The 16123-nt window shown below is 45.6% G+C and overlaps 1 protein-coding gene and 1 long non-coding RNA gene across 8 annotated transcripts in view; both read left to right on the forward strand.

Annotated features, from left to right (window-relative positions):
* The window catches only part of FAM13A (family with sequence similarity 13 member A), a 233136-nt gene extending 217013 nt beyond the window's left edge, over nt 1-16123 (forward strand). For 4 of the 7 annotated variants that reach the window (XM_045570814.1, XM_036453731.2, XM_045570816.1 and 1 more), the window contains 5 exons: nt 5766-5861; nt 7597-7680; nt 12330-12526; nt 13137-13238; nt 15985-16123. In XM_045570814.1, coding sequence (XP_045426770.1) covers nt 5766-5861; nt 7597-7680; nt 12330-12526; nt 13137-13238; nt 15985-16111 — 606 coding nt within the window. In that variant the 3' untranslated portion in view covers nt 16112-16123. The remainder of the gene's footprint in view (nt 1-5765; nt 5862-7596; nt 7681-12329; nt 12527-13136; nt 13239-15984) is intronic. The other 3 variants (XM_036453958.2, XM_045570818.1, XM_036454038.2) reach the window with 1 other exon arrangement.
* On the forward strand, nt 145-3655 carry LOC123651110. Its single transcript, XR_006739599.1, has 2 exons — nt 145-1512; nt 1765-3655. It is a non-coding gene; the product is annotated as an uncharacterized LOC123651110 (long non-coding RNA).

A 16123-nucleotide genomic window follows, 5' to 3' on the forward strand; every position in this document is an offset into this window, starting at 1 on the left:
GGCCAGCAAGCAGAGGCAATTAGTGGTGATCAGGTAGCCAAATAGAGTGGTTAAGAGCAATCAGGCAGGCCGGCAGAAGGCGGGGAGGGGCACTTAGGGGGTGACCAGGCAGGGAAGGGGGCAATTAGGGGGCAATCAGGCTGGCAGGGGGGCAGTTAGAAGTGACCAGGCCGGCAAGAAGAGGCAGGGGTGATCAAGCTGGCAGGTAGAGTGGTTAGGGGCGATCAGGCAGGTGAGTGGTTAGTAGGTTGCAGTCCCGGATTGAGAGAGTGATGTCCAATTGGCAGTTTAAACTGCAATCAGACATCCCTCGGAGGGCTCCAGGATTGGAGAGGGTGCAGGCTCAGCTGAGGGACCCTCCCCTGCACAAATTTCATGCACCGGGTCTCTAGTGAATTTTATGTTCACAGAAGGCTTTTTATATAGCCAAAAAGCATGCATCTCTTTCCCAGTTTCAGCATAGCTATATAATGGAGTCAGTCTTTTCACCTGAGATAAGTTCTTTTAAGAAAAGAAGCTTCTAGAATAATGCAGTAGAGGTCCGTGAGGGCCAGGACTCAGGGTTTTGTGAAGCCAATCCTCAGCCAGTAGCACAAGCCCTGCCACAGCGTTGCCCAATAAGCTGTCTGTAAAATGCATCTGCCGTGGTATTTAGGTTCCGAATTTATCGGGTTTAGGTTTGGAAAAGAAGCTGGGCTGCTGGTGATTGATTTTGCTGGCCTGCCCTGCCGTGGAAAAATACTGGCGCTCTGGGATGACGGTCATGTTTCCAGCCAGGTTGTGTGTGTGTGTTTTTTCCAAGCCAAGTTTTGTTTTGGATCTTTAAAAGCCACTGAGCCAAGTAGTACCTGCACCGGAGCTCACATACATGGTGAATCTTTGTCTTTCTCTTCTGGAGTATTCAGAAACTGAACCGCTAGCGATAGGCTCAAACCTCTGAGTGCCTTGTCCTGGCTACCAGGCAGGCCCTAGGCGAAGGAGGCAAGACTTGTGTGTGTTTTACTTCTTTTCATTGCATGGACTCATGTTGTGACATGGACTAAAGACTTCCTCCCTGGGCCCCTGAGATCTCTCTGCTGCATTCTAAACTTAACCTTCAGCCAGTTTCGGAGGTTGGAGTTGGGGGTGGGCGGACGTGGCACCTGTTGCTGAGTTGCTCTGAGGCTCAGCAGACCTAGATTCAGAGTCCAGCCCCGCTGAGACCAGCTCTGTGACTTCAGGCTACAGAGGTAACTTCTCAGAGCCTCGGGGCCCTGTCTGTGCAGCAGGCTGTCTGCAGACAAAGGGACGTGACAGGCACACATTTACCTGTAGGGCATCTGGCCTTGAGGAAGTTGGGCAGAGTGGCTCTGCTGGGGGGAGAGGGCCTTGCCCAGTAAAAGGTAGCTTTCACTTCTGTTACAATTACATGCTCCGCATCCGCAGCCTACTTCTTAGTGACTGAGTGAGGAGAAAGGAGAAAGAGTACACATTTTTAGCACTCTTATATTAATTGGCAATGTGAACTATTAGGTTTTTTTGTTTTTATTTTATTTTGTTTTTTTGTTTTTTAATATATTTTATTAATTTTTTTTTTTTTTTTATAGAGAGGAAGAGAGGGATAGAGAGTTAGAAACATCGACCAGCTGCCTCCTGCACACCCCCTACTGGGGATGTGCCTGCAACCAAGGTACATGCCCTTGACAGGAATCGAACCTGGGACCTTTTAGTCTACAGGCCGACACTCTGTCCACTGAGCCAAACTGGTTTCGGCTGAAATACTAGTGTTTGGCCCTGTCTTTCTGTTTCCCTTTCTTTCATCATTCTCTCTGATGAAGGAAGAACACCGTTCTGGGTCACATTCTAGCATCTCCTGAGGCAGGAGGCTGTGCTCAGGGAGTTTGTCACTCCTGGTCCAGGGTCCGACTCTCCGCCTCGCTCTGGAACACGATGCTCCGACCTCAGGGGAGGCAGAGTCCATTTGATGCCTGGCCAGTCCACAAATCAGAGGGAACTTTTCATTCTCAGATCCGTGTGTTGCCATGGACCCTGAACTGTAAATAACATTTGGGCAATGCTCTTAAAAAAAAAAAAAAAAAAAAAAAAAAAAAAAGCATGTACTCCCAGTGCTGAACTATCATTCCAAACTCTAGGATTTTTTAGAAAAGCAGGTGCTTCTAGTTCATGGCTGTTTGCTGAGTCTGCTGATTCTGATTTACTAGTAAAGGGGCACTAACTCCAAGTCACAGGCCAAAATAATTACCTGCCAATTCTATACATTGTAAAGAAGGCTGTTTGCTTAAACGGGGCATTCTGTAGGCTGACAGACATGTAACAAAACACACTCGTTCACCCACTGACACCATATTCCCTACAAATTATTACGAAAGTGGCCCTTTCAGTATTGAAGGATCTCAGGTAGGCGATGTCACAGAAGGAAGCAGGGCAGATGGCTGCAGCTCCTTGCTCTGCCTTATTCGTAGACCCCTGCGTGGGGACAGGGCACAGGGAGAGAACCGGTCACTTGCCCAGAGCTCCTGGGTTCTGGAGTCTCTTCCTCATCAGTGTATGTTAATCTTATATTTTAAAACCTTGGGACACCAAACATCATGTTCAAAATTAAATGCACATTCTAAAGCTATATATTTGCACTCTCCTTTGCTGTTTGGGTTTATCTGATCTTTGCACAATTCGCCTACTGTCTTCACCTGACGGTGAAGAAGAGAGAGTTGTCATTTTCCAATCCATGGGCCAAGAATGCAGCAGTCATAAGAATCCAACTCGTGTCTTCTCCTGCTCTCAGCTTTATGACTCAGAAATACCCATGCACTCATTCAGAGGCCTATTCTTGGTCAGTAGGGGAATCCCTGATGACTGATGACTCAAGAGTAAGAGTGTCGGTCTTCGAATGGTTTTCCCATGGTCCACTTCACATCCGCCTGGCCTTTATTGTCAGTCCAGCCAAAGCCCTGCTTTGTTTATCTGACTCTTGGTTGGCTTTGGCTCTGCTCACAAATCCAGCACAGACAATCGCATGTGACAGGTGAAAGCTGCATTAACTTTTAGTATGAACAGCCCTGTGGCTTCAGGTATATACTCTGAAAGTAATTCTGGTGTAATTCAAGTTGTATTTATGTTTTCTACACCTCAAACTTCAAGATTTTTATGTTTTTGATGGTCAGATACTTTTATCATGTACCAGTATTAACTTTGGTAGAGTCATGATGAGTTTCAGCTTTCCATAGTCAAAAATTGAATTATATTAGATCACTTATAGGTATTAGTTCCTGAGGGTCATTAATTCTAAATATGAGCAATTCATAGAAAATCTAAATGTCAGCATCATGAGCCAAAGCATTGGGTTGGTGAGCCTCTTCATCTACTAAACTAGGAAATTTGGATTTTGAACAAAGAATTAGAACAAAAATTGGCCTTGGTGCAATTTGCTCTCTCTGTCTGATTTTACCAGCTAAGCCTTATTCTATAAATCAGAGATGTTTCTGCCAGCAGCTAGTCCACAATGGGAACCTGCTGGCTTCTTTTTATATTCAGTGTGTCTTTTGGTCACTAAGCCATCTATTGTTTATCTTGCACATTAGATCACACCACATCATGTGTTGACAGTGAAGATAAGCCTTAACTTACATGCAACACATTAAATGGATACATCTCGTATCAAGAAAACAACAAAAAACATGGTTTCATGTGGTCCAGTCCTAAATTTTGTCATCTTGCAAGTGAAATTTATACTAGTCACTCCATTTCTGTTCTTCAGGCTTCCTTGTGGCTGTTATTTAAGTTCCCTTGAAGGATAACATAAATACAGAAACGAGCCCAGATTATGTGTCTTGATGTAAACAAATCCGGGTGACCAGCATCCAGATTAAGACACAATATGTTACCAACCTCCCATTAGCTCTCCCTGGTGTTCCTTCCCGTCCATAGCCTGCTTTCCTGCCCGAGGAAAACCACTCTCTTGACTTTTAACTCTGTAGATTGTATTCACTTGTTTTTGAACTTCATAGAAGTGGGAGCTGACAGTATGTAGTCTTTGGTGTCTGACTTATTTTACTCAGTTTTATTTTTGTGAGGTTAATCCAAGATGTTGCATATAGCTGTGGTTCATTTATCCATACTGCTGTGTGGTATTCAATTTTGAAAACATACCTTATTTGTTCTTCTGTTGTTGGACATATGAATGATTTCCAGTGTGGGGGTTACAATAAGTGGTGCATACGGGTTTTCATCTCACTTGTCTGAGTGTCTTTTGGTGAACTTATGGCCGTATGTCTTTAGTATGTACTTAGAATGGAATTGGGTCATATGTGCAGCTTCAGTAGATACTGCCAAATGGTTCCCCAAAGTGTCCTACCCTTTCCAGTTGTCCAGCATTCTCGCTGGCGCTTGACACTGTCTTTTCATTCTAGCCATTGGTGGGCGTATAGTGGTAGTAAAACCTGTTGTTTGATCCTCAGATTTTTAATGTGTGGTTGTTTTCTTTTTTACAAAATAACTTCTGCATTTCCTTCTACTTTTGACAGTCCTTGTAAAAAATTAAATAGCAATTTAAAAACTTCTTTTGCCGAATCTGGTTTGGCTCAGTGGATAGAGCGTCAGCCTGCGGACTGAAGGGTCTTTCCTGGTTTGATTCCGGTCAAGGGCATGTACCTTGATTGCGGGCATATCCCCAGTAGGGGGTGTGCAGAAGGCAGCTGATCGATGATTCTCTCTCATCGATGTTTCTAGCTCTGTCCCTTTCTCTTCCTCTCTGTAAAAAAATCAATAAAATATATTTTTTTAAAAATAAAAATAAAAACTTATTTTAATATGGTTGAAGCAGGAAAATGCCATCATCTCAACTTAATGCTGTGATAATAGAAACAGATAAAATAATTTGTTGCTGATGATAGAAAATAAATCCATAAAATGCTATTGCATACTGATAGGATCCTATCCTACTTGTGAAGTTTATCCAAAGTTCACTTATTGTTGATTACTTTGAAGAAGACAAATAAGAAAAATAAGGAAGGATAATTCACTTATGCATAATCCAGAGTTACCTTCAAAGCTGAAGGGCCAAAAGGCCAATAAAAGAAATGGTCAAAGCTAATACGACTTGCCTTTCTTTACCTCTCTGACTCTTGTCCTTATTATGTGTGCAATGGAAATAAAACACAGAAGACAAATAGCAATCTTGAAACAAAGATACTTCATCTCATTCACCATTTAAGTAAACAGGGGAAATGCATGCATATCAATGAATTGGGCTTACTAATTATGTTTGGAATATTTGTTCACTCATTCTGCAATATTTATGGACTATTTCTATTATGACATACACTGAAATAGTTGTCAGGGACAGAAAACACAAGCTCCTGCTCTCAAGGAGCTTGTAGTTTAAAGAAGAAACAGAAATGTCAATAAACTATAGTTATTATCTTACATAATAAAAGCCTAATATGCTAAGTGAATGGTTGACTGGTCAGCTGTTCGACCAGTCAAAACATAGCTAAGGCTGCTTAACAGCTCGCTATGATGTGCACTGACCACCAGAGGGCAGGCGTTTCAACCAGTGATTTCCAGAGTGATCTGTAGCTAAAGTGGTTATTTTAAACACCAACTGAATAATGTTGTCAGTTTAAATAACTTTTGTGAGAGGAGGTGGCTCTTGATCTGAGTTCTGCCAAACCAACTGTACTGTGAGTCATCTGTACTTTCTCCAGGCCCAGAGCGTGCTGGGACAGCTGGTAGCCTGGCTTCTCAGCGCTCTTGTTCTTGCTCTCCAGGTCACCAAGAACGAGCGTCAGGTCATGAAGCCTCTCTACGACAGATACCGGCTGGTCAAACAGATCCTGTCCCGAGCCAACACCGTGCCCATCATGGTGAGTCCACCCACCATGGTGTGGGTGACCTGGTTGGACAGGCCCTGGCTAATCGGAGGGCCCTAGCCTGCCTATTAAAGAATAGGCTTTAAGGGTTGAACGTGCCATTCATATCAGTGGCCTGTAAGCTTGAGAAATGAAGAATTTGTCAAAGACTTCTGAGACTACATTGGTAAAAAAGTAAAAAATTAGAAAAAAAAGAGCAAACCTGAAGATGATAGATTTTTTTTCCTTTTGAGAGTCATGATTTGGCCAGGAATATCCCCACAACATGTGCTGGGCCAACACCCCCCCACACACACACACACCCTACCCGAGACTGAGCACCAGGGGGACAGGGCTGTGCTTTCTCAGGCCGCTCCGCACCCGAGTGCCTCTGGTCCCAGGGCCGTCTGTGAACAGCCTGCTCTGCTCTCTCAGAGGATACCGGGCTCCTGCCCAGGAGAAGTCTGCTGAGGAACTCCGCACAGCGGCCTTCTCTCTGAGGACTCCCTCGTGAAGAAGTGTGAGGCGGGAAGGGGGCGAGGCCAGTGACTGCATGTGCTCTCAGACGCCACTATCCGTGGACTTGGCCGCTTTGGGCTCTGAGTTTTGGTTTTGTCTGGAGCGGGAGCAGCAGCTCTGGGAGAGCCTTTCGGACTGGCCAGCCCCCCACCCCCCCACCCCGCAGTCTGGGCTTTCCCCCTCCCCCTCTGAGTGCCCCGTGAACCCATGTCCCCCTCCTGGGGACTCGGTTGCCTCTGTTTCAGTTGCCTCTGTCCAGGCACCTGAAGGCTTCCTCTGCCGTCTTCTGGGCTTTTGAATAAGCAGACACCGCCTCCTGGTGTGGAAATGCATAATCCCCAGCCGCTGTGCTCCCATTCCTGCCGCAGCCTCCAGGCCCCCGCTGGGGTCTTCGTGCCTTTTCACAGGGCACCTGCTCCCGGGAGTGAGGGCGGGGCCAGAGGCTGGTGTGTTTACCGGAAGCGCCTTTTCTAGCAATGTCCTGCAGAATGATTTACTAGCTCACCAACCCAGGGATCAAATCTAAGGAACCGGTTTCATTCTTCAGTTAGGAACCCTCAGTGTCTGAACAGGGTGAGTGGGCAGTGGGGATGGCAGAGGACCTTTGTATCACGTCAGGAGCTGACGCTATTCTAGGTGAAGCTGCTAAGTGCAGGTGGGATGGGGAGGGACGGGGGGGGGGGGGGGAGGCAGGGGGGTGGTCTGCTCAGGTTTCCTCTGAGCCTTTGGTTAAGGTACTTGAGTGCTGTTCTTGCTCTCTTGGGAGCTCCTGTGTTGGGGGGGGGGGGGGGGGGGGGAGCCTCTGGAGTGAAGAAGCAACTTGGAAAGAATGTTGGTTGTTGCTGGGTTTCCGGGGGATTTTTGGTGGGAAGGAGTTAGAGCACATCATTTAAAGGCAGCAATGATGTTCTCCAATTCCATCCAGGTCACTGCAAATGATACGGATTCCTTCTTTTTTATGGCAGCATAGTATTCCATTGTGTAGATGTACCATAGTTTTTTGATCCAATCATCATGCATATAAGTATAACCAATGGACACAAAACTCTGGGGAGGGAGGGCATGTATGGGAGTGGGGGGGGGGAGCAATGGTAAGATTTGTACACCTATAATAATTTAATTAAAAAAAAAAAAAAGGCAGCAATGAATCCTGGTGAGGCAGAGGAGGTGGAGAGCTGGCGGGAAAGGGAAGGGGTTCGCAATGTAACCTCCTTGTCAACGCCTGTCGCAGGGTTCCCCTTCCAGCAAGCGGAGGAGCCCTTTGCTGCAGCCAATCATCGAGGGCGAAACTGCTTTCTTCTTCAAGGAGTCAAAGGTGAGGACCTCCAACTGCTAACCTCCTGCCAAACCCGCCTCTGCTCCCTCCCTGTCTCCTGCGAATGAATGGAAGGGGTTGTGGTTGGGCCTCTGGTGATGGGTTCCGGTGGCATTCCCTCAGCATCTGCACAGAGCCCACTTGGAGCAATCCTTTTCTCCTTTGTATCCTGTAATAGCCGATTTCCTTAGTTTCATTTCATTCCCCCACTTTTTATTGATGTTTTGTTTGTTGTTGTGTTTTCAGGGATGATGCTTTCGTTTGCACGTTGTTTTTTTATTTTGGGTTTTCCCCCTACTTGGAGAATAGTTTTTCTATATTTCAAAATCGTATTACGTTAGCTCGGTGCATAACTTTCTTTAAAATCTCATTTACTGAGTTTATAGAAAAAACAAAATTAGCGAAGACAGTATGTGTAGCACACAATAAAAAAATGAGCATTTTATAGGCGAATATCACAGTTGCCGATGGCAGATTCGCTGGTTCAGTTCCACCCACTCTTTCTCCCTCTCCCCTCTCCCCCGGCACACTGTGTCCTCGGGCCTAATTTTATAATCTCTCCCTAATCAGGGAATGTCGTGCTGGGGCCAGCAGTCGCTAGGACATATGTTCAGATTTTCTTCCCCAGTAATTATGGATTTGGACAAATAATCCTTGTTCTCAGGGGCTCCCTTTGAGGAATGGGAGGTCCCATCTGTGCTGAGACCGGTGTCCCTGTAAGGACCTCAGTGGCCCGCATCCGGATCAGCCTCTTGCATGTCCTTGTTTCTAGATAAGTGAACACACCGGGTGGCCTTATATAGGGATCTAGAGATGAAAAGTCAATGCCAACCTTTTTCTTTTTTTTAATCAGTGAATGTTAAAGTTGGAAGGGGAAATAAAACCCAAAGCAGAAGTGAGTTTTAAGTGTTTCACTTGTCCTGTTTCTATCAAAGTTCCCAGCCCGGGGTGGTCATGTATTTACTGTCCTTAGGAATTATTATTTCAGAATATGGGGCCCCGTTCCCACAAAGGATGCCAATTCAGAGCAGCTCCCTTCTCTGCCCTGATTCTCACCTTTATAAGCCGAGGTAAGGTACCAGCTACATGAGTCTCCCTGTTTCTTTTCTTACCTTTTAAGGGTCTTAAATGCTTCACACACCTCATGAGGCAATGATTGTGCTGACTGTTCATATTATTTTAGACATAATGTGTTTTATGAAAATTCTCTGTGAAATTTAGGTGACTATGCTCCATTGTGTTTTAAAAATTAGACTATTTTCTTACAACAAGACTAGAAAGAAGACACATTTGGTCTAGTTGGTAATTTCACACAAGAATCAAGTCATTATCATTGAAGAAATTTGGACAATTACATGTGTGAAAATTAATGTATTTCTCTGAGAATCATGTGATAGAACTGTTACTAGATTAAAATGTGTTCTTCAACACATCCAAACTATGACAGGTAATAATTGCCTCGTTAAACAATTGGAAGTCATACTAATGATGCTCTTCTTAAAAAGAGGACATTCTTTCAGATCTTACTCTTTATCTTGGTTAATTTTTTTCACAAGTATATTTTGGCCATGGCTCTTCTGCCGGACCACATGGTGGTCAGAATTTCAGATAATTTCGCAATGATTGCATTGCTTTTGTAAATAGTGCTGTCTTTTGTTCCAACTTGCCAGGCTTGTTAGCATGTATCCGGATTGTACTAATTCTTGACAATTCTGAAACAATTTAGAATTGGGTATGTGTACCGATAAGAAGATTATATGTAAGCGTTGTTGTTTTTTAAACCATCCCTTGTTTTCATGTTTCCGGGAGGAAACCAATGTGTATGAAATAGAGCCAGCTCAAGCTCTGAGGCTCTAAGCCTTCCAGCCCCAAATTCTAGAGGCCATCTCATCAGTTCTCCTGTCCAACACAAAACTCTCCTCTAAAACTTAGCTGACAGAATGGAGACACTGGCCCTGAGCAGAGACTCCTCCCAGCCTGGCAAGCTTGCAGCAGCAGGGAGAGGAAGCTCACTCATTGCTGGGCTAAACATCAATAGTAACTGAAACTTGTCCTGTTTTATAATTATTTATAAAATATAAATAATAGATAATTTTAGGATGTACCAAAAGCTTAATAATTATGCTTATGGTACATAAGTATTACACAGTTAGTGACTATAATAGGAAGTTGCCTCCATAGTTATTATAGATGTGTCACTTTCTACTTAGGAGGCACGGTTGTGCCCTCTGGAACGACATGGAGAATGCACGGCACTTCTTTTGTGAGAGCACATCCTAGTTAGCCACCTCCCTGCCCTCTCCCACCCACACCTGTGAACATTTCTCCACGGCTTCTTACTGTTTCTCATATGACGTGGGTGCCAGACCTGCTGGCAGCCTGGTGGCTCTGCTCTATACACACATTAGTCTATCTGTCTCCTTCACACACACATCAATCTGTCTCCTTTACACACACATCAGTCTGTCTCCTTCACACACACATCAGTCTATATGTATCCTTCACACACACATCAGTCTATTTGTATCCTTCCTAAAAGCTGATGCCCAGGGCTATACACCCTTCTAGAAATGGTTTAACCAGCAAGGCAGAGGGTGCAGGACTAGCCCAGACCTCCGTGGGGATGACCTCCATGGGCCCTTCGGTTCCACACGTCTGTGACGGTGTGACTGTCACCGTATCAGGAAAGTACTGTAATAGCAGGCTGTCTTGACTTCAGCACTGGACACATTTGGGGCCAGATAACCTTGTGTGGGGGGCCTCCTCACTAAACGCCAATAGTGCACTACAAACCCCCCCGCCCCCCGCCCCCATACCCGTCCCCGTCCCCATGTGATCACCATAAATGTCTCCAGACGTTTCCAAGGGCCCCTAGGGGGTAAGATCAGCCCAATAGAGAGGCCCCGGGGGAGGCCTGCCTTGCGGTTGATTTATGCAATCCCAGCTTCCTTCCCACCGACTGCACATTGTCCGTGTGTCCAGCTTTTTCCCCTCACCTGATTGCAGGATCTTGAATTTTTCCAATTAGCTACTTTTGGCCTTCTATTCCAGCCTTACGAAATGGACTATAGAGTTTGTATTCCAACATACCAGATGTCCCCACCTGCCTTGCGTTACCTACACATTTTGTAAATAGCCTTTTGGGTCTTTATCCCGGAATGGGAAATGCTGAGTCAGGCAGAGTCAGGTAAAGAGCCTGCTCCAGGCCCTCTCTCCAGAATCACGTCACCACTGTGTCATCACTCTCCACACTTGCACAACCAGCTCACTTCGTTCTTCACTGAAATCCAGACATTACACCAATCCCATCAAGTAAGGGGAGATGGTTAGTTCCCATGATTTGTTTGTAAGGGGCCAGTGCTAATCACTGTCAATCTCTGCCTATCTATTGCTCATAGATTACCTGGGTATTGATTCCTTCTAACTGCTCCTGCCTCCTGAGGTAGATTTTCTGCTTTAACTGGAACAACTGATATACTTCCTTTTGTTCATGAAGCTGTACTCCTAACCCAGTGGTCGGCAAAGTCATTAGTCAACAAAGCCAAATATCAACAGTACGATTTTAATTTCTTTTGAGAGCCAAATTTTTTCAACTTAAACTTCTTCTAATGCCACTTCAAAATAGACTTGCCCAGGCCGTGGTATTTTGTGGAAGAGCCACACTCAAGAGGCCAAAGAGCCACAAGTGGCTTGCGAGCCGCAGTTTGCCGACCACAGTCCTAACCAATTATTTCCTTTTTTAAGATGTTAGGATGTTTTCTCCTGGTCTGATTGTAGATTTTGGCAGAAAATTACTTCTTTTAAAAATCTTTCTTTCACTGTGCTATACACCTGAAACTAATACAAAATAATATTTGAATGTAAACTGTAATTTTTAAAAAAAATTTGTCTTTTTTTTCAGATTATGATAAATTTCATACCTATACTTAACATAGCTTTAAAATTGACACTAAGAAATGCTAATATGACTGTATTGTTTTTCTAAGTGCGTTATCATCATTATCAGACAAAGAATATGATACTTTTCTTAGAATCTTGGATGCCGAAAAATACAGTCATGATTCTTGGACATGCCTTGAAAGAACTTAGGAGGTTTAGGATTCAAATCGTGGAAGATAAATGTTTTGATCTCAAACGCACCCTAAGATTTTGTGTACCAGGCAACCACAAATACATTATAATCTCAGTCTTTAAACAGAAAGGCTATATTGTTCTATTTCTAAGAATGTTCATCGCTTAATAAACAATATGTCCTGAGATATGCAAGCAATAGAATTCTGAAAACTGGTTGCCAGTGGTGGGCTTTATCCTATACTGTCTTAGAATCTTCAGATTATTTTGCTTCATTTGATTGAGGATATAAGGTATGATGGTTGTTCCTTCCTACCTCAGCCTTAAAATGTTAAATGTGGTGTACACTCATTTTTATAGTGTTTTTTTCCCTATCGAGTGGCTGTGTTTAGTTTGTTACTGGCCGTGTACATATAGCTGTTTGATAACACATACGTAAGGGTATGTAGGTGCTACTGAAGGTAGATATAGAGGAAACCTTATGGTGTCTGGATAGGTCAGGCTGGTCAGTGATGCTTGTGATGAACGAGTGCTGGGAAAAGTAACCAGGCTTTGGCTGGGTTGCTGTGTGTCTCCAGGAGGAAGAGGAAGGTTCAGAAGATGACGCCAACGCCAAGCCAGACTTCACGGTCACTCTGAACACCGAGTTCAGCGCTCATTGCTTCCTCGACCAGTTTGAAGAAGGCGCTGATGGGTTTATTTCCCCGATGGATGACAAAATGCCATCAAAATGCAGCCAGGACTCCGGGCTTTCAAACCTGCATGCTGCTTCGATGTATGTCATTGATTTTTGTTTTTTTTGGTTTTTTTTTGGGGGGGGGGGGAGTGGTAAGACATTTGGGTGAAGATAATTTTCCTAAATATTATTCTAGTCTTTATACTGACATCGGAACACAAGTGACTCACCTGAGGGCGGGAAACGGGGGGTCTGTGTGGCTAAAACAGTGGCTTTTTATTTTTAATTTCTGGCTCCATTTCTGCAGATGCTTTATCCTGTGTTATTTGAGCGAGCATCTGAGATCTTACTTACACAACCGGGCAGGCTCTCTAAACAGCACTGTGTAGCTCTGTCCTCCCCAGCCCATCCTGCGCGCTCACTGCGCACAGATGTCCTCTCCCTCTCTCAAACCCAAATGTGACAAAGCACCCTGGGGTTTTATAAGTAGCAGGAGCCAGAGCTGAGGCCCGTGTTTCAGGGCATAGAAAGCAGCCATTCCCACTGACCCTCTGCTCCCTCAACAGTGTTTGTGCTATGTGCTTCCCACCGTGTCCACAACGCCCCGCCCCACCCACCCCCTGCCGCACCGAGTTGCACATTCATTACATTTATGACAATTTAGATTCAACTCGATTTTCTTAAATTCCCCCCACCCCCACCCTCTCAGACCAGAACTCTTGGAACAGCTTCAGGAAATGAGAGAAGAAAAGAAGAGGATCCGAAAGAAACTTCGAGAATTTGAGGACAATTTCTTCAGACAGAATGGAAGGTAGCGCATGTGCTTCCCTCCCCACCCCCTGCCCAGGCGTCCTCTTCCTTTCCTGTCGGGCGGGCGGGCATCTCCGCATCTGTCTCCCTGTAGCCCAGTCCCGGGGAGGGGTGTGCCCAGGCCCCTTGGGGGTCGGCTGGGGGGATGGTGAGGTTCGCCTGGTCCTTAAGAAAGCAGTGGTCCTTGGGGAGAGCCCATGCTCCCGCAGCCAGAGCAAACCTGTCCCATCACACAGTCATCTAACCCGAGCCGCTGGGAGCCACGTTTCCAGTTGGCAGCACTGGCTTATTTTTGTGTTTTGTTCTTAAGAAACTAGAAGGAGCCGAAACCGGTTTGGCTCAGTGGTAGAGCGTCAGTCTGCGGACCGAAAGGTCCCAGGTTTGATTCCAGTCAGGGGCATGTACATTGGTTGCGGGCACATCCCCGGTAGGGGGTGTGCAAGAGGCAGCTGGTTGACGTTTCTCTCTCATTGACATTTCTAGCTCTCTATCTCTCTCCCTTCCTCTCTGTAAAAAATCAATAAAATATATTTAAAGAAAAAAGAAACTAGAAGGAGGAATAAGGAACGGAGGATTGGCGGGCTTAAAGCACATTTTAAAAGTAAAATGGGAAGGAAAAATATCCAAGGAGCAGTTCACCCGCCTGATCGACAGGGCGCTTCTCTCCAGCGAGTTTCAGCCAGTGGGATCCGTAGGTGGCGGCGAGCTGAGCCGCCATCCGTCCTCCCTGGGCCAGTGACCGCGCACAGAGGGTCCGGCTCCGGCTCCGGCCACGGCGGGCGGCAGGGCCAGGCAGGGGAGGGATCGCGTCTCTGACACTGGAGTGAAGCTTCATCCTTTGGAATTGATTTTATTTTCATCCAGATTATCTGAACAGTGTAGATGGAGTTTCTCATTTAAGACCCTTTTCGTGCTTCTCAAAAGTGTTGGGAAATGAAAGGACCACAAAAATGAGCTCTGGCCTTTAGGACGTGTTGTGTTCTGTCTATTTCAGTCACTGGATACATTTATGTTCAGGATTTGCCCTGTAATGACTTTCTTGAGATTTATCAATTTTATACCTAAATATTTGCTTTTCTTCCTCCGTGTGTTGCAGGGTATTTAGGAAATATAGGTGAGCAGATTAAAGAAACCATCTCCAAAGTAATACTAATACCCAAAGACAAGCCAGGATTAATGTTCTGATTTGTTTCTTTCCAATCTTCTTTCTAGGCACATTTTTGGTTTGTCTGTTTCCCTTTCCCCCCTCCCCCCCATATAATTGCAGTCACATTTTGTGCAGATATCCATGAGGCACTAACTACATATAATTGTGTAAACTTCCCAAGTAACCAGAAAGTATAATTGATGAGAACTAGCAATCACCGTGGAAGTTTAGAACTCTCAGGGACTTCCGATGTCATAAAATCTGGTGCCTCCTTTTGTGTCTGAGGAGATGGAAGCCCCTCAGAGGGCCCAGCGGCCGGGGCTCTGCCCACACCCTGTTCCGTCACCGCCCTGTGCCATGACGCCATCTAGAGTCATTTCCCAGATCAAGGCGGGCCAGCGATGAGTACGTTTATTTTTAGTCCGTTGAACAAAGTAAAATAAGGTCCATGCCACTGCCTTTCCCGTGTTCTCTAATAAAAAGAAAAGGAAGCCTGGTGTTTGAACGCCTGGCACGTGCATTCCCAGGTGAACTGAGAAGCGGGCGGCACCGCCCGGGGCTGGGGGCTGTGGCTGTGCCGGGACCGACTCCCCCGCCCGCGCTCAGCCTGTGTGCCATGTGGGTGAGGGCCCGCACTGCTGCCCTCCTGCGGGTTATATCACACCCTGGAGGCAGAGCCCCTCAGCACAGGCCTGACCCTGCAAATACGCTCTCCGGGAACACTTGTGCGCATGAGAGAATGCATACAGAATTACTCGTCAACGGTAAAGGCTTTTTAGTATTACATGACTCAATTGTTGAATTCCAAGACTTAACCTATAATAATAAAAGCCTCATATGCTAATTAGACTGAACAGCTGAACATGCTTCTGGGCCACCTTCCAAAGACTGGGGCAGCCGCCATGGCTGCAAAGGCCAAGCCCCTTGCATGAATTGCGTGCATCGGGCCTCTAGTATTAAAATAATTAGTTAAAAATAAACGCATAAATTATAGATGTACCAATTGCTAATTGGGAATGTAATGGTTTATTCGATGAACTATATAAAAGTGAGAAAGCATTACATAGAAATAAAAAATTTCAGTGTATGGATACCATACATAATACCAGCAGCAGAAGAGAGGAGATTTCTTAGTCCTTCGTATCACCCTACAAAATGCCAGATTCTTTTTTTTTTTTTAATATATTTTATTGATTTTTTTTTTTTTACAGAGAAGAAGAGAGAGGGATAGAGAGCTAGAAACAACCATGAGAGAGAAACATCGACCAGCTGCCTCCTGCACACCCCCTACTGGGGATGTGCCCACAACCAATGTACATGCCCTTAACCGGATTCGAACCCAGGACCTTTCAACCTTTCAGTCCTCAGACGGATGCTCTGTCCACTGAGCCAAACCGGTTTCGGCAAAATACCAGATTCTTGTCCTTCTCTGCTTGTCTAAGCCCAACCCCAGGCTTGATCCCGGGTGACCTTGGCCACGCCGATTCCGGGGGCGGGTGGATAGTCTGCACGTTTCCACCTGCTGACGCTGCACCTGCCAAACAGCGCCCTCCAGGGGTCAGCCCCGGGTCCTCAGCCCCCTTTCGTTTGTTCCCATTAGAAGCGTCCAGAAGGAAGACCGCACTCCTATGGCCGAAGAGTACAGCGAGTATAAGCACATCAAGGCGAAACTGAGGCTCTTGGAGGTGCTCATCAGCAAGAGAGACGCCGACTCCAAGTCCCTGTGAGGGGGCAGCCCC

This window comes from Pipistrellus kuhlii, unplaced genomic scaffold, assembly GCF_014108245.1.
Source record: "Pipistrellus kuhlii isolate mPipKuh1 unplaced genomic scaffold, mPipKuh1.p scaffold_m20_p_1, whole genome shotgun sequence".
NCBI classification, from domain to species: Eukaryota; Metazoa; Chordata; class Mammalia; order Chiroptera; family Vespertilionidae; genus Pipistrellus; species Pipistrellus kuhlii.